The 18,601-nt window shown below is 43.3% G+C and overlaps 1 protein-coding gene across 1 annotated transcript in view; it reads right to left on the reverse strand.

Moving 5' to 3' along the window:
- Window positions 1-1,016: 1,016 nt before the first annotated feature.
- The window catches only part of LOC132566777 (uncharacterized), a 434,283-nt gene continuing 416,698 nt past the window's right edge, over window positions 1,017-18,601 (reverse strand). Inside the window, exon 5 of the mRNA XM_060232157.1 lies at window positions 1,017-2,282. Within this exon, the coding sequence (XP_060088140.1) occupies window positions 2,093-2,282 (190 nt within the window). The 3' untranslated portion in view covers window positions 1,017-2,092. The remainder of the gene's footprint in view (window positions 2,283-18,601) is intronic.

The following is an 18,601-nucleotide window of genomic DNA, read 5'->3' on the forward strand; positions in this document are numbered from 1 at the left end:
ACTGACCTTCTGAAGCCACAGAAAATTCTGTGCATATGCTTTTCTACATAACTTAAAGCCAAAATACATGTTTAGTGTGACATGAGTTGGGTCACAGGTGTCCAACCTGACTCTCAGTCACAAGTTCATGTGGGGACTAACCTTTCAAAGTCTCTCAGTCATTCCACATGACTCCAAGGAGGAAAGAGGGGCTTGAGGCTGTCTTCCCACACTGTTTTCATCACTGGAAATGGCAGCAGATGGCCTGTTTTCCTGTTCCTTGGGCTTCACGTGTTCAGACCAGGGCATGTGGAATCCAAGGAAAAGGGGAAAGAGCCTCCCCCCCCTTTAGCACTTTCTGCTTACAAGGATGGAGCTGGTAGGTAGCCTGAAGCCCCTCCTTCCCCCTACAGTGTTTGGAGTCATGCAGAGTGACAGAGGATTTTAAAGGACAGTCATCGGGTAACCTGAATTGTGCCATATGTAAAATATATTTTGGGCCTCAAGTAAATTGAAGTTGGATCAGGTTGGCATTCATGGGAGTTTTCCAGGAAACAGCTCAATGCGACTGATCAGCAGAATTCTTAAGCCAGGAAGGTTCTTTGGTTTTAAGCTAATTTTGTTTCATCAAAGTCAATTGGTCAAATTCAGTGATTTCCTTCTTCAAAGTGTCTTTCTGTCTGAGATTTTCTTCCATTGAGAAAGCCTTCCTACATCAGAATTTCTCATTCCACGGAAAATGTATCAGAAAGGATTCAATGGACCCAACTCACTTTTTTAACTGAATGCTTCAGTGTGATTGTTTCATACTTTAAACTGTAAAGTATTTACTCTGGGGAAGTAAACACTTTATTTCAAATTTACTCTGGGGAAATTCTGTTAATCAAATGTGGCTCTTCCAGAATAAGTGGTGCAATGTTGTAGCTGTTAGAAGTTTGGAAAAACATAGCCAAATGCTTGAGAATGGGTTAGTTCTAAAATATATGACACTTTAAATACCATTGTCATTAGCCAGGCACACTTACGAAAGGGTAGGACAAGGAAAGAGCAGAACAAACTTTGGATCACATAACAGGTTTTACTGAATCTTCCAAGTCAATAAGGACTAAACACTTTTAAATCTATTTTGATTTTAAATTAAACAAAAACAAATGGGAAAAAATGTAATTGCACCTGGACCAACAAAAGTGACTTGCTTGCTTGACGTGATTTCAAGTGGCCGAGATATTAAAACTGTGAAAAAGGGGGTTTATAATGGAAATGCTGACAGACTATTAACTATAGCATCACTGCTCTAATAAATGGAATGGGCTGTCGTAATCTCTAGTTCATAAATATGCAAATACAAGGCAGAGGATTTGCTCCAAAGGATGTCTCTATAATTTTAACTGACCTTTACTGATACTAAACGAGCCTGTTGCTTCTGGTTTCACACATTAAATACAAAGTACTATCTATTTTGCTTCTGGGATCTCAGATGGCTTCTCCTAAAAGAGTGTCAAAATTCCCATCTTGTTCAATGGAAACAAATCTGGATCCCAAATGTCAATACAAGGTTGAAAGTGACGATCACTGAACAAAAACCTTCTTGGCTGCAAGCAATTTTAGTTTGGTACACATTCATATTCATGCCAAAATTGTTTGTGGAATTAATTATCTCTTTTTGGGAGAATTCAAGTGCCTCTTTTCCATTCATGTGTCAAAGACCCCTCTGACCTGCCAAAATGCAGTCAGTCACTCAATGATAAACAGCCTATCAATGCAATGATATCAATGTTGAATGTATTCCAGTTTCCTGCTTTGGGCCAAATGGAGGTAAATCCAATGACTTTATATTTAATAACCTAAATGTAATTTATTTTGTATCTTTCATTACATGAGAAAGAATTGGATGGCTAGCAGTTTTGCAGATTTCATCCTCCCCCACCCCTAATTATTTTAAGCTATTCATCCTGGTATCTAGCCCATTGATGTTCAGCCAAATTGCCAGCAGGGGAGAGATCTGTCCAATCCTGAAGCTAAATGAATCACTGAAAGTCAATCTGTTTAGTTTCTCTTGCTGCTGGGGGTTCCTCTGTCCTGGCCTCATTCTCCTCCAGTCAGAAAGAGGGCTTCAGGGTTGGGCTTTGGCTGCCTCCTGTTTCTCCATTTCTGTTCTGTTCATCGCAGCTGTTTGTGGATTCTGACCGGCTGGACACACAACACAGATGCTTCCATCACAATGCTCTATGGTTCTTGGTCTGATGGAAAATGAAGTCATTCTGGCTTTCTTGTAGTTGCTAGTGCAGTAGTTTATCAGGCATCTAGATGAAACATGAACATTTTAATTTGGCTTATGAGCACATTTGGTGCATCCTGAGACCCTAGAACCTTTCAACATAGAACACTCCAAGATATTGCAGACTGAACTCTTCTTCTCTCACCAGTAGCCTTATAAACCCTGACTTTTCTAGAAGTAAAGCTAAAGTATGGCCAATGTCTTCTTTAAACTAGAACATTACAGTCCTTGGTCTGTATGGTCAATATAATCTTTAAACTAGGACATTATAGCCCTTGCTGTGCTTGCTAACTAGCAAAAATGCCACAGTTTCTGCCTTTCTACAGAGTCATGATTCAATTACGCAAAACTGTGCACTAGTCTTAAGGACTCTCTGTAAGATTAAGATAACTGGTATTTTCATGGTAAATGATTAAATTAGCTGACACCGTTTTATCCTGAACTTTGCCATTAAGGCCAACATTTTTATGCATTGTATGTCGTAGGCTGCTGGTAATCTAAACTGCTGTGTGCCTCTCATCTTTCAAAGACTTTAAGAAGCTAAAGAGCCACTCTTTTTTTTTTGCTTTGATTTGTAAGACAGAAGAAGTGTTGGGTCCCTGCATTCTAAGACAAATAACTGTTTTGACTGTACTCCAGCAACTAGAGTTTGAGTGTTTCCCACCCCCATGGCATATTCTTGGACAGGGGTTGAACACAGATGAAAATTTATTGAACACATTTTTATCCTGCCTTTCCTACAAGAAGCTTAAGGCATCCATATTACTCTTACAAGGGAGATCAGGTGGAGAGGGCAATGGTCCAATGTCATCTAGAGAGCATCATAGCTGAGTGGAGATTTAAACTCAGGTCTCTCCAATTTCTTAGTAAGGGGCTCATGAAAGAATTTTTCTTTCTGGACCTTTACAGTTGCTTCTGCTTTTACATCCCCCCCCCCCTAATTTTTCTAATTTTCTGCCCCATGGCGCAGAGTGGTAAAGCAGCAGTACTGCAGTACTGTGGTCTGAATTCTCGGCTCACAACCTGAGTTCGATTCCGGCGGAAGCTGGATTCAGGTAGCTGGCCCAAGGTTGACTCAGCCTTCCATCCTTCCGAGGTTGGTAAAATGAGTACCCAGCTTGCTGGGGGGAAAGTGTAGATGACTGGGGAAGGCAATGGCAAACCACCCCGTAAAAATTCTGCCATGAAAACGTTGTGAAAGCAACATCACCCCAGAGTCGGAAATGACTGGTGCTTGCACAGGGGACCTTTCTTTTTCCTTTCCTAATTTTTATACTGTGATTTGATTTTGGAGAGCAGGACATATTGTCCTCCAGGAAAGGGTGTGGTTTTTTTTCTACTGTGAGGAAGACCTCTCTGCTCAGCTAATGCATTTCCCTGACTTTGACCCAAGAATAAACTTTTGTTCCTTACCTCCATGCTTCAGCAGTCTTTTTAAAAACCCTTTGTTCCAAAGAACTTGGCATGTTTATACATTTTAACATTTATTTGATCCCTTTCTTAAAAAAGAAGAACTGCATTGTTCTGCATAAGGTGTGTCTTCGCAACTTCTACAATGACCAGTCAAATCAGGACTTTGAACAGCTGTAGATAGAAGTGGCAAGCCTGAAGTCAGCCTGCCTCCATGGGGGCTCACACATTTCCCAGCAGGGCCTCAAACAAATTAGTGGAATATCTGTTATTTCCTCATAAAAACTTCTAGAGCTCTCTTACCAAGATGCACCATGTGTATTCCCAGGTCTATGACTGTCTGATGTTTAAATTCTGTTCAATACGAATGAAGAGTTTATTTCTCTGGCCCCTTTTAAACAACCTGCCATACTCAGACATCGTACTAAATGAATTTTCTTCCAGAGTAACTTAAGCATATTAAAAATGATCCTGAAAATTCCACCCTGAACCAGTGGTACTCTTGCAGGCCTGAACACTGTCATACCTTTATAAGCCTATTGACTTGAGTAACCTTAGAACAGTCAGCAGGGCTTTTTTTTGTAGCAGGAACTTTTTTGCATATTAGGCCATACACCCCTGATGTAGCCAATCCTCCAAGAGCTTACAGGACTCTTCTTACAGGTCCTACTGTAAACTTCAGGAGGATTGGCTACATCAGGGGTGTGTGGCCTAATATGCAAAGGAGTTCCTGCTACAAACCCCTCCCCTGAAACAGTGCAACTGTGATCTGGATACTCTATTCACTAGTGTGTAAATCCACGAGGGCAGAGCTAAGTGGACATAACACTACCCCTTAACAGTTTTTTTTTGTTTCACAGAAATATTAGTATTCTAAAAACCAGTCAGTGCAGTATAGTGGTTAGAATGCTGGATAGGACTGAGAGAACTTGGTTTCCAAGCCCTGCTTTCCATGAAATTTGCTGAGTGACCTTGGGTTGATCTCTGACTCTCAGCCTAATCTACTTCACTGAGCTGTTGTGATGAAAAATGGAGGACAGGCTAGTCATATACCCAGAGCTCCTTAGAGGAAGGGTGGGATAAAAATGCACAAAATAAATAAGCTCTTATTCTTTAAGTGGAAGCTATTGTTACAAATTATCAACAATTCAAGTTGTGGCAAACCACTTTCCAAGCAATGGCAGTGCACCTATGGTCCTCATCTCGGGCTACAGCCCTGGAGAGTGGCAGGGAAGTGTGTTGGATTGTCACAAGGCCAGCCAATCAGCATTCTCTTCATCTGGCTTCTTCTAGAAATTGGAAGAACTGATTGTTGCTAGGCTTTTTTCAGTAGTGAAGTCTGTATGGGTGTTCCAAGAGGGGTGAATTTGGATCCCTAATAGTCTTCCTGCTCAAGCCATCTTGCAGTTCATCCCTTGGATGAATGCAAGATATAAATGTTAACAGTAGTAAATAGATATAGTATTTCCCCACTACATAACAAATGATCTAAAAAGGGAAAAAAGTGTGAGAGAGATCTCTGTGGCATATGGCGTGCTTGAGTCACCTGGAACCATTTTCTCTGTAGTAATTTGTTTCTAGAACACTCCCTCCTGCCAGATGCACCTGGTGATCTGGACTGCACAGTCCTCTGTGTGTGAGAGAGTGAGTGAGTAGGCTAGGAGTAATTGGCTAGGAATAAAGTCCATTGTGAAAATAAATACAACGGGCTCCAGAAAGAGGTTCTGGGCAAGTGCCCCAGCCTTGGGCACTCAGTGTCAATTTGCTGTGGCTTCATACCGTGACAACGATGCACAGCATTCCTTTCACCTGCAATGTGTAGTTGCCACCTTTTCTTATCATATTTGGCCCTGCAGCTTTTAGCATTAGCATGTGCTTGTGGTGTGATCTGTGTTTTTTGGACTGGCATGGTGGTGTTATGCTATACCATAGAGTATGCACTTCAAGGTGGCCGTTTTCTGTAGGGAGAGCAATCTGACTTCACCTTTCCATCTCCTCCTCCCTCCTTGCAGCCTCTTTCTAGGAAAAGTAGTCTTTCTCCACAGTGGGAACCAAAACAGGAGGGAAGCGACCTCAGTAGGGTATAATGACACAGAATCCACCATTTTCTCCAGAAGTGATCTCTGCCATCTGGAGAGAAGTTGTAATTCTGAGTGATCTCCAGCGCTCACCTGGAGATTAGCAACAATGGTTTTCCAGAAGGAAATGGCTGGCTTGGAGGGTGGAGTCTGTCTGAGGTCTCACCCATCCTCAAGCCTCACCCTCTCCATGCTCCATCCCTCAAATTTCCAGGAATTTCCCAAACTGGAGTTGACAACCCTATCTCCTTCTTAGCTAACCATCAAGCCTACTTTTATTTGCCTCTCTGACTTCAGCTTTCCATCTCCTCCCCCCTCCCTACAGCCTCTACCTAGGAACAGTACAGTCTTTCTCTGCAGCTTACATCAGTCTCCTCTCCCCCTTTTGGTCTGCACAACAACCCTGTGAGGTAAGTTAGACTGAAAGTCTGTGACTGGTCCAAAATCACCTATCAGCTTCCACAGTGAGAATCTGAGCCTGGCAGATGCTGCTCTGAAGCAATGTTATACCACACTGGCTGTCATTGGGGGGGGGGGGCTTTTGCTGAACAGTAGCAAGCAGCCAGGCCTAGTTAAGTAATGCCAGTCAGGTGGCATCAAGTCACCCAGAGGATGCTGCCAGGCCCAGAGTAGTCAACCTCCAGATGGAGCCTAAAGATCTCCTGGGATCATAACTGAACTTCAAACAACAGATCCCCTTGGAGAAAATAACTGCTTTGGAGGGTGGACTCTGTGGCATTATATTCAGCTGAGGCCTCTCCCTTCCCCAAACTCAGGCTTTCATAGACTCCACTAAAAAATCTACAGGAATTTCCCACCAACCTGGAGCTGGCAACCCTGATCAGAACTGGCCCCAATGAGTTCTCCCTCAAAGGCCAAAATAGGCCTGGAAAAGACCTCCTCCCCCTGCCTTTTTCTGACAGAACCAAGCTGGGAATACTATGGTTGTCTAGCAACAGCCACTGAGGGAAAATGGAGGAATTAATGGGCCAGGCCAATAGGCTGCGAAGGCAGCTTTCCCAGTGGCCCAATTCTCATCTGTTCTAGGGCTGAAGGAATTGAGTGACATGTAGATCAGCCAAAGGACAACTGGTGAGTCGTTACCAGTACAGCTTGGCTTTTATATCTATAGGATGTGGTGATTCCTACCTGTGACATAATGCTTTCAGTGGTCTCCTGTAACTTGTTTTTTTTTTTTTTTAAATGCAAAGTACAAAAGGCAACAGAGGTCAAGGGAATTTGGCACTTTGGTCTGGTCAGAAAACCTGACTATTCGTAAACGTTTATCCATGCTTCTCAGTGGTTTCTGAATGACAGAAATTCCATGGCAATTTTAACCATCCCCCTCCCCATGCCGCTAATAAGAAATAACTCAATAGGACAAATAACTCATTTTCTCTTTTCACACCTTGACTATTATATCATTTCCATAGCAAAGAATAAAATCTCAGTTCTTATAAAACATCTTCCACAAGTGGGGGGAAAAACAGCCTTCTGAATTGTTCATAGCGTCTAGACAGTCCTTTTGTTGAATGGACAACACTATTTGCAAAGATTTTTTTCCCTCCCATTAAATTCACATATTTTGGGTTAAAATCTTCAGACAAATAGTAGATGACAAGCCTCAAACTGATTACCAGGAAAGTGACAGCCACCTGATGGTATGTGGAAGTTAAAATACCTTGTATGTCTTATATAAAGAGATGCCTACTTTCTGGAGATCTCCTGAAATTACAACTTATCTCCAGACTTTAGAGATCACTTCCTCTGGAGAAAATGGCTGTTTTGGAGGGTGGATTCCATGGTATTATATCCTGTTGAGATCCCTCTTCTCCCAAGTCCCACCTTTCATAGGCTTCACACCCAAATCTTCAGGAATTTCCCAACACAGAGCTGGCAACCCTACTTATATAGCATTTTTGAAAATTTTAATGCTATATATAGAGACTCTCACCCAGCTGCACAGAAATGCAGTTCCAACTGTCTTGACAGCAAGGGGTGTGGCCTAATATACAAACGAGTTTCTGCTGGGCTTTTTCTGCAAAAAACCCTATGTTAAACAATGGTGACAACAGGGGGTATGGCCTAATATGCAAATGAGTTCCTGCTGGGCTTTTTCCTATAAAAAAGTCCTGCTTTTACCTTTCTTTCAGAATTGTAAACCTTGAAAGCATATTGGTTATTTCTGAGTTTCTAACACTGCATGCATTATGTGTCCTATAGGCCGGACCATGCGAGCATAGATCCTGTTAGGGAAGGACGCATTGGTTGTGCAGAGATGGTAATTTTCAGATTCTTACTGAGAGTCACTGCCAGGAGACACATTCTTACTTCAGCTTTTTGAGATCTGAACAGCACATGGAGAATGGTATGTTTGCTATTTTATTTTATTTAAATTTATATCCTGCCCTCTCTGCAGATAGACTCAGGGCAGCTAACAACAACGAGAAAAAATTACATATTAAAACCACTAAAACAATGCTGAACTAAAAAACAGTAGATACATCATTATGGTGCTATTCACAACTTCTTATGACAGTTCACAGCTTCTTCAGTGGGCCAGTTCAATTTCTATTAGTTTCTTAAGTTGGTCTATCCGTCGGTGGTTCTTGAGACATTATCTAATTACTCATAATTAGTATTTGCTCAGTTATTAGGGTGGCAGCACTCTCCCACTCAGATGTCATAGGCTAATCAAAATAATTCTCTTTTACAGCTCCTGTGGAATTGGGGAAGATCCCGCAGGGCCCATATGGCTTCCAGGAGGGTTACCACAGCACTTTTGCTGCCACTGAGAAAGCTCTGGCCCTTGTAGAGCTCAGTCTGGCCTCCCTTGGACTGGAGATGGAAAGAAGATTTTGCCCTCCTGAACACAGTGTTCTCTGGGGAACATGTGGGGAAAGGTAGTCCTGTAGATAGGCAAGCTGGTATAGAATCACAATAACCAATGGGTTGGTTCCAAATCATCATGAGCAGAGTGAAGTTCACAGAGTGGACTTCTCCTCACTCCCGTTACAGCCCGCTGAGCCTCCTGATCCTGGGGCTCAAGGGACCTTCAGGAATAGCATAGTAGAGCAAAGCAGAGGGAAGTGACAAAAATGGCCTCTGTTCCTCTATCAACAGAAATGCTGTTCTACCAATGTAACAGCTCTTATGCTGACAGCATGGTTCCTTTGGATTCTATCCAAAGTGCTTAGTTGGACCCCAACCCCCCATTAAATTAACCTGACAACTGTAGTTATGCTTCTCTCATGCCTTTATTTGTTGACCCAGAAAGTTTTAGGATCCAGTTGCTGCATGTTAAAAATTCTTCTGCTGAATAGGATAACATCAGATAAGCAATGTAGCAAATTAATAAGCTAATGTTTATCTATTGACCTATATGAAATATTGATAAGTCATTAATATAGTCTTCCAGTGCAAACATATATGCATTTAATTTTAGACTTAATGGGGTATGCGATGAAGGCATACGTTGCTACTCCTTTAATCATGCTTTTATCTTTATTGTCTAGCACAAAAAGCTGTTGTTCCACATTAGATATTCATGGAAATAATCCATTTTCTAATCCTATATGTTATGGCAATCATTCATTACTGGAAGAAGAAAGCACAAATGGTAGTAACAAACTGACACATTATGAGGTAAAATGCTGTTTAAACACAAAGGAAGCATTTTTTGGTAAAACATGAGTTTTAGTTTATCATAAGAACTAAAAATAGATGAAATGTTCCCCTGTCTTTGTTAAATCCATGTGAGTGATTGCTGTGCAGTTCCAGAACTGGATGGCCTCTCCTACTAGACAACCAATTGGGAACCGGGTAAAAGATAGCCAATGAGACAATTATCAGATTGCTGTCACCAGCACTTACACAGAAAGCTGCCTTAGAGGCCAACTGTAGTTGAAAGTAGTAAAGTGCATTAACTCTAATCTGAGAGAACTGGATTTGATTCCCCACTCCTCCACATGTGCCTTCTAAGTGACTTTGGGTCAGTCACAGTTCTGAAATAGCTGCTCTTTCAAGAGCAGTTCTTATTGTATAGTGGGTTCTATGATAACAAGCTCTTTAATAGTAGCATAGTATGAGGCTACATTACAACAACAACAACAAAGACTGAGGCCGGGGCCAAGCTTATATACATCTCTGGGTTCCCGCGCAAGCACGTTATTGGGTCATTCAAGCCAGTGGGGGCTTGTGATTGGTTCAGGGCTGCAGAGATTTGGATCTTGCAGCCGTTTGTTCCCAAGTCCCCAAGCTCAGTCCATATGGCTCCAATGAGCCAGGCAGGAACACCCAAAGACTTCCCTTGAGTCCACATACATAACATCCCTCCCCCCTTAGTTTGCAAGCCCCTAGTGGACATAGTCTTGCTTGCGGTGCTCTCATGTCGACTGCCTGAACACTGGAGTAGGCGGCTACATGGTTGTGGCTTCAGGCCAGCTGGACTGGGTCCCCAGAAGTCTCTGGCACTGATGGTAGTCCCGTCCACTCCGCTGGCTCTGGCAACGGCAGGGTTGTTGCTGCTGGCCTCTCTGTGTTCTCCAGCTCGCGGGCTGTTACGTCTGGTGCAGTTGCCGGATTTGCGGAGCTCTCATCTTCGTCTTCCCCCCTGGGTGCCTCGCATGCCCATAATTGGTCGATGTGCTGCCTCATTGTGAACCCCCCCTCAGAGGTGACCTTGTACATGACGGCACTAATACTCTGGATACTCATGCTGGTATCCATGCTGCCGCCCCCCTGAAATTTATGGCAAACACTAAGTCCCCTGTATCGGACCCCTGAGGAGCCTGGACTGTCTCTGGCACCTCTTGTAGGTCTGGGGCGTGGTCCGGGTGCATGTGGTCAAGCAGGGTTGTCAGCTACCGGCCCATGAGAAGCTCAGCTGGACTGCGGCCGGTGACAGTACTGGGGGTGGAATGTTGTGCCAGGAGGCACTTGGCAAGGCGGGCTTCCCACTCCCCATATATGATGTGGTGGACCATTTCCTACATACCCCACACCATCCTTTCCACTTGGCCTTTGGTGGCGGGGTGAAAGGGGGCCAATCTTACGTGCTTTATTAAGTTCCGGCCACAGAAATCCTGAAACTCAGCTGAGGTGAAAGCTGTCCCATTATCCGATACCAATGTATCTGGGAGGCCATGTGTGGCGAAAACCCAGTGTAGAGTCCCTAATGCCACCCGGGAGGATGTGGATGCTACTGGTACTACCTCCAGCCACTTGGAGTAGAAGTCCACAATAAGAAAGAATATCTACCCCTGGAAAGGCCCTGCGAAGTCAAGGTGCAGGTAGGACCAGGGGTTGCAAGTGGACTCCCATTGTTGGGCTGGGGCACAGGGTGGCGCTGGACGGGTCTCCTGGCATGGCTGACATTGGGCAACCCAGGACTCAATGGTGTCGTCAATTCCTGGCCAGCATACACAGCTGCAGGCCAGTGCCTTCATGCACACAATCCCCGGATGGGTTTCGTGCAATGCTGTTAGGACTCGCTGCCGCACTGGGGGTACCACCACCCTGCTTCCTCACAACAGACACCCTATATGCACAGACAGTTCATCTTGGTGGGACGCAAACACTGAGAATTCTGACCCCATGCAGCCCTCAGGCCACCCAGTCCACTCCAGGGATACCTTTAAGAAGGGAGTCCATTAAGTTATGGAAGATTCCAGGGGCCATGCTGACACCGAACTGCAGGCACTTTATTCTGAAGGCCCCTCGATGCGTTGCAATGGTTTGAGCTTCTGCTGTGGCTGCATCCACAGGGAGCTGCTGGTATGCCTGTGCCAGATCCAGTTTCCCAAAATTTTTTGCCTCCGCTAATGAAGCTAACACGTGGCTTACCACTGGAACTGGGTATGCTTGTCCCTGCACTGCCTTATTAATCATACATTTGTAATCAGCACAAATGCGGATGCTGCCATTGAGTTTGATTGGGGTGATGATGGGGGTCTCTCACTTCATGTTAGTGACTGGTTCCAGAACCCCTTGAGCCATGAGGCGGTCTAGCTCCTCCTCAATCTTGGGTCTCAGAGCTAGGGGCATGCTCCTGGCCTTCAACCGTATGAGCTGCACATTGGGGTTCAACTGCAATGCTACTGGGGCCCCGGTGTATGTTCCCAAGGTGCCATCAAAAACAGCAGGAAATTCCTTGCACACCTTTTGAAAATCTCTCTGGAAGGGAGAATGATGGATACCCGTAACCCGGATTCCCAGGGCCGTGAACCATGACTACCCCAGCAGGCTACACAGATCCCCCTCCACAATGATTAAGGGAAGCTTACCCTTGAACTTCCCTTATGTAACATGGTCTGCCCCCACCACCAGGACAGCAACCTCCCACTTCTGAAAATCATGGGCTATGAATGGGGATGCTTGTAGCGGGGGTTCCCCCCCCCCCGGCACAGCTCCCTGAACATGCGGGCCAAAATGACTGTCTGGCCCGCCCCAGAGTCTACCTCCTTTTTTCAGGGCTTGCCTTCAGTGAACACAGTCACTTGGTATTTGTCCGGAGAGGGTAGGGGCATCTGGCATACCTGGGTCCCTGTAGCGGTGAGTGCCTGCATGTCTTCCACGAGCGTGACCTCATGGCAGTGGGCATTTTGTTGTCATGAAGGTTTTCCTGGGTGCAGTGCTGGCGATTGACAAACATGTGCCACATGCCTGGTCTTTCCGCATGTGTGGCAAGTTGTGTTCTGGAACCTGCAGGTGCGTCGCTCATGCGGTTCTCCACAACTGGCGCAGGTCTTGGGGGTGGTCGGTTCTGTTGCCCATGGCCATGGCTTTTGCTGACCTGCCTGATGCAGCTTGAGAGTGTCGTCCCTGTTGGAGTCATTCGACTCTGCAGCCGGTCGCAGCTGGTGAGCACTGGCACACAGGCGGCAGGCCTTCTCTTTGCTCGTGTCCTCAGCAGCAGTGGCTATCTGCAGCGCCTTCGCCAGGGTAAGGTTGGTTTCCGTTGTGATCTTACAACAGGCCTTCGTGTCCCTGAGGCTGTAAGTGAACTTCACAAGCAGGGCATCTTCAAATTGTGCGCCGTACTCCGCCTTCATCCCCATGTCGTGCAAGCGGGTGAGGTAGGTCGCTACAGTCTCGTCTGTTTCTTGGTTCCTGTCGAGGAACTGCAGCTGTTGGGAGGGTGGGTTGACTTTGGAATGAAATGGCTGGTCAGTGCTTTGATGATCTTGTCAAAGGATGATGACTTGAGCGTTTCTGGCGTGACAAGGCCCTCAGTGAGCTGTAGGGTGGCGATGCTGCAGTTGCTCAGCAAGATGGCCTTCTTCATCTCCTGTTCATCCTTCTTGATCCTTTGGGCCATGAGGTGCTACTTGAGTCTTTTGACCCAGGCTTCCCAGGCCTCGGGCTGCGCTGTGTTGAACTCTGGAATAGAGTTTTGCAATCCAGACGTGGTGGCCATGGTTGGGCCGGGCAGCGATGCCGGTAGCGCAGTGGCGCTGGAGCTCAGTGCGTTGGGCGATGCTGGTTAGCTCTCTGGGCCTTGCTCATCCATATCCCATCCTTGTCACCACTTTTGTATAGTGAGTTCTATGCATGGAGGAGTCTCAGGATAAGAGATAACAAGTTTTTTCAATAGGACTAGCATAGTATGAGTTTACATCACAAGACTGAGGCTGGGGCCAATGGGGCCAAACTTATATACATCTCTGGGTTCCCGTGCAAGCATGTTATTGGGTCATTCAAACTGGTGGGAGCTTGTGATTGGTTCAGGACTGTAGAGATTTCGATCCTGCAGCCCTTTGTTCCCAAGCTCAGTCCATATGGCTCCAATGAGCCAGGCAGGAACACCCAAAGTCTTCCCTTGAGTCCACATACATAACAGTTTTCAAAAGAGCTCTCTCAGCCCTACCTACCTCACAAGGTCTGTTGTGAGGAGAGAAAGGGAAAGGAGACTGTAAACCGCTCTGAGACTCTGAATGAAAGGCGGGGTATAAATTCAATCTCCTCTCTCTCTTCTCTGTGTGGAAGTCAAATAATATTATTCTTTCTTTCACAGAAAGTTATACCAGTAAATTAAAACTGAGATAGAAAAAAAGAATCAGATTCACTTTCAGTGCTATCCTCAAAAGTCACACAGTGACTGAATGATGTATGGACAGTGTGGAGAGTGTCACGAGAGTGTATATAACTGCAACAACATTTTTTAGAGTATACACTTTTCAGTGCTGGAGATTATTCTATTCTAATTAAATCAGGGCTCTTTAGCCAACAATGAGAGCAACATTAAAAATGTTGGAGCCGATACTGCGCCAACTGTTTACAATGCATTTCCTTCTCCTCCCTGTCTTTCCAGTTGGTACGAGTATTGGTTTGAGCCAAGTCTTGGCCATGTTACTGAGAAGGAAATTAAAGAAGATAACATCATGTTTGATCAAGTAGCTTATGAGTGATGAATGTGCTCAGAGACACACATGACATTCAACAACTGACCAGGGCTGGAGGACAGAATGGCCATGGGCTCTGGTGGCATAATGTGTTATACCAGCAGCAGTTTTTGGCTCATCATTCCCTTTGAATATTTGTACTGACATTCCAGACATGCAAAAGGAAGAATCAGTTTCCTTAAGGAGCATGCCTAAGATTATTGGCAAAGAAATAGCTGCTTTGGGGGTCGTGTAGATACACAAAACCTGGTGTGTGTGTGTGTGTGTGTGTGTGTGTGTGTGTATATATATATATATATATATATATATATATATATATATATATATATATATATATGTGTGTGTGTGTGTGTGTGTGTGTGTGTGTGTGTGTGTGTGTGCCTTTTTATAAGTTTTCCTTATAAAGCAAATTCCTAGTTCTTAAGATCTGAAAGATAGGTTTGAAGATGTGATGGCAATGCCTAATGAAAACAACCAAAATGGCAGGGGGTGGGTGGGTGGTCTAAGCTAAATTTCCAGTGGACAAGGATCAGAGCTTTTAAATGCTCAGTGTAGCTCTTTGCCCCTATCCATGCCTAGCAGAAGCAAGCAAATTATGCAAATATACATGATTTGCATAATGAATTTGGCACAGAATTTGGAATGCATCTTTTCTTGGAACTGTGTACACCACAAATGAAATCACTCTTAATTGAAGACTTCTTATTTTTACAATAAAAAATAAGCTCTTTTCATTTACCTGTGTGGGAGCTTAGCTGCATGATCCTGATAAATCTGCCTCCTTTTTCCTTTGCACCATCTTTCTGTAAACTACACAAGAGAGTGAAAAGCTGGCTAGTATCAAGCATGCTATGAAAGCACACCTTGACCAATGTCCCTGCCTTTTTTTTTTGCTTAGTGGTGTGTTGCACCATTGGAGAGAGAAGTTTTTAAAATTAATTCACTATCCATGAAGAGCTGGGTTCATGGCTCATGGCAGGGAAGTAGCATGACAGGTGTCAGCCATATTGTTCTAATAACTCAACTGTACTGTTCTTCAGCTGTCCATCACAGAGCTTTCAATAATTAGCAATTAATAGATAAATAAAACAAAAAAATCAAAAGACATTTAAAATATCAAAGTCATGGGGGAAGGGAGTTGTGTTTCACTTTTCGCCATCTCCACCACCATTTCATAATTTTCCTCAGTAACATTATGACCATTAGGTAACCACAGTGGAAACTCACAGTCTTATTAGGGTGAGTGGGGGAGGTAAGAAATTTGTATTTTAAAAATTAACTATTTTTGCAGGTATTGAAAATTTCTGCTTTGCTACAGCAAAAGGACAACCTTGAATAAAGACAACTGCTTCAACTATAAGCTATGATAGCTGCAAATATAAATAGAAACTAATGTAGGGTCGTTACATTTGTAGCAATATTTGAAACTTGTTCAATGATTTTCTAGATTCCATGAAAGAAAATTTCTCTTTCTCTTCACACAACACAAAGCAACTTAACTTCAGGTTACTCAGTACTAGTATTTGTAATTTATATAGTGCTGTGTATTTGTAATTTATATAGCATATTTCAATTGCTCAAAAGTCTTTCACAGGGATACTCAGTATTGTTATCTCTATAAGAACATAAGAAAAGCCATGTTGGATCAGACCAATGGTCCATCCAGTCCAAAATATGGGGATGAGGTTTAAAAGAGAATGGCTTGCCCACAGACCTTTGGGAACCTAGACACTGTGCCACACCAGTTCTGCCTCTGAGATTCAAAGTAGAAGGGACTGAGTAAAATGTGAGGAACATTCCACTGTCTCAGCAAAGTGCAGGGTTAGATCCAGACTAATGTCTCCACAGGAACAAGGATTTCTACCCACAAAGCATGATTTTTCTTTCTCTTCCAACCTGTGGCAGTTTGAAATACCCCCTGAATCCTGCTTCTCAGAATTCCCTCTTCTCCTCAACCAGGATTTGAGGGGTCATTTCTAGCTGCCGCAGAAGTAAAAAACAGGAAAATCACACTCTGTGGGTGGGTCTTTCATCAAGGAAAGGATTCAAGATCCTTTCGGTTACTTCAAGTCACTCAATATTCCATTTGTGAGTTTGTTTGTAATATGCTAATTTGTTTGCACACTGAGATATTGGAATGACATTTGCTACACATTTTCCAGGTACAATTGTACACTTCAGAATGGAATACAAGCTCAACTTTGAAATTCACTTACAAAATAGGGACAAAAATGCAAAGTACATTTCATCTTCTTTGATGACTGAAATACTGGAAAGAAAATTGGTGCGCACTTCTACAGGCCAACATTTTTCATTTCCACATTGAACCCTACCAAATCCCATACTCATTTTATATATATTTTTTTCAATTTATGAATTGCCTATTCTCTACTAGTGTGAGGTTCTAGGTGATTGACATTCAATAAAAACAGTTAAAAACCAAAACCAAAAGAACAATTATGTTTTTCAAATGGCATCAGATAGTTCTTTTCTACCCTGCTCTGGACTGCATTGTAGACACACAGGCAGGTGAGAAGTGGGCTGAAGCAAAGATGGAGAGAAAAAGAAGAGAAGAGGAAGGTGCTGGCTATGATGGAACCATCACTATCCTCAACCAAAGGCCTGGTGGAACATTTTTGCTTTATAGGCCCTGTGGAACTGTATCAAGTCCCACAGGGCCCTGATGGTATTTGGCAGAGAATTCCACCAGGTCAGAGCCAGGGCCAAGAAAATTCTGGCTCTAGTTGATGACAGCCAGTTATCTTTAGGGCCAGTAGATTGTTCTCAGCAGAGTGTAACACTCTTCCAGAAATATACCAGAGGAGGTGGTCCCAAAGATATGCAGACCCCAGATTGCTCAAGGCCTTAATGGTTAATACCAAAATCTCGAATCTGACTTGGTATTCCACTAGGAATCAAGGTAGCTGGTGCAGTACAGGTTGTATATGTGCTGTCTGCAGATGTCAATTCATAGAAAAAGAGATGCCAGAACTCATTAGCACAACTCAGTTGCATAACTCATTGCACATACCCCTGACATCACCAGAAGGTGTACTAAATTATATCAGCTCAGCTTTTACCTTAGAATGCTTCTTGAATGATAATTGTCATAATAAAACCTTATTCCCATCATACTTTTTTTAAGTTTAACAATTTATTAAGGTTTTAGAATAAGAGACTTTTTAAAAAAAATGAAACAACATAGAGAAAGAAGAGCAGAAAACAACAAAAACACACATTCAGAATTGTAACTATAACTATAATGTTTTGGTTATTTCCCATTTTTTTGGAGAAAATATAAAAAGTTTTTCAAATCTTAAGACTTCAGCAAAATTCTCACAGGGGTGGTGGTGGTTGACCAATGCAGCCCAGAAGCAATTATTTTTTTTGGGGTGGGGGTAATAAAGAAAGAGCATAATAAAATTTAGAGGTTCTGGAGCTCTGATCCTGTGAACTCCTGCTCAAAATAAGGCCTGGCTGTCTGTGGTGTTCCCATCAGTACTTGTGCTGCTGCATTCTGGACTAGCTGGATTTTCCAGGTCAGTCACAAGGGCAAGGCAGCATAGAGATACAGAAGTCTAGCCTGGAGGTGACTGTTGCATGGATTACAGTGGCTAGGTGAGGGTGCGATAGGAAAGGGGCCAGTTGCCAAGCTTGACAAAGATGAAAAAATGCCAGTCTGGCAATATTTGTGATCTAGGTCTCCATAGTCTAGGGTCACATCCAAACTCCTGATGGATGATCCTGGTATCAGTGGCATCCCATCAAGCGTGGGAAGTCTGTGCACCAACCCTGAGCCCCTCCACCACAGAACCTCCATCTTTACCAGAGATAAAGAGAACAAGGAAAGATGCAAAACAGTGTGCAGTACAGATACTTTAAATATTGTGAACAAAGCACATCTTATAGGTAAGTCAGAATGACAGTAGCACAGCTTTCTCAGCTAGATTTCTCCATCATAACCAGACATATCCTAAGCATCAGAGGTCCATCTGTGTAAATATCAGTATGGTTGCTCAATAACAGTCAGTCAGCTTATCTGGAGTAAACAGAGTCACAGTGAGTATTTTAATATTGATCACCAGGTTCTAATGATAACTGCAAGACTTCTACTATTCTATGGGAAAAAAACCCACAAAGTTCAGAGATGAACATATTGTGAACAAAGCAAATATTGTGAACAAAGCACAACTGTTAAACTAAAAAAAAAGTATGATGGGAATAAGGTTTTATTATGACAATTATCATTCAAGAAGCATTGTAAGGTAGAAGCTGAGCTGATATAATTTACAGATACCTTAAATATTGTGAACAATTTTCACCTTTAAGACCAACCAATTTTTATTTAGAATGTAAGCTTTTGTGTTTAAGGGGTTTTTTTTTTTGGATGCCTTAAATATCAAAATAATGGAATGAAATGTACAATGATGTGATTCAAACCCATACTTCCCCCC

This window comes from Heteronotia binoei, chromosome 2 (genome assembly GCF_032191835.1).
Source record: "Heteronotia binoei isolate CCM8104 ecotype False Entrance Well chromosome 2, APGP_CSIRO_Hbin_v1, whole genome shotgun sequence".
In the NCBI taxonomy this organism is placed as follows: domain Eukaryota; kingdom Metazoa; phylum Chordata; class Lepidosauria; order Squamata; family Gekkonidae; genus Heteronotia; species Heteronotia binoei.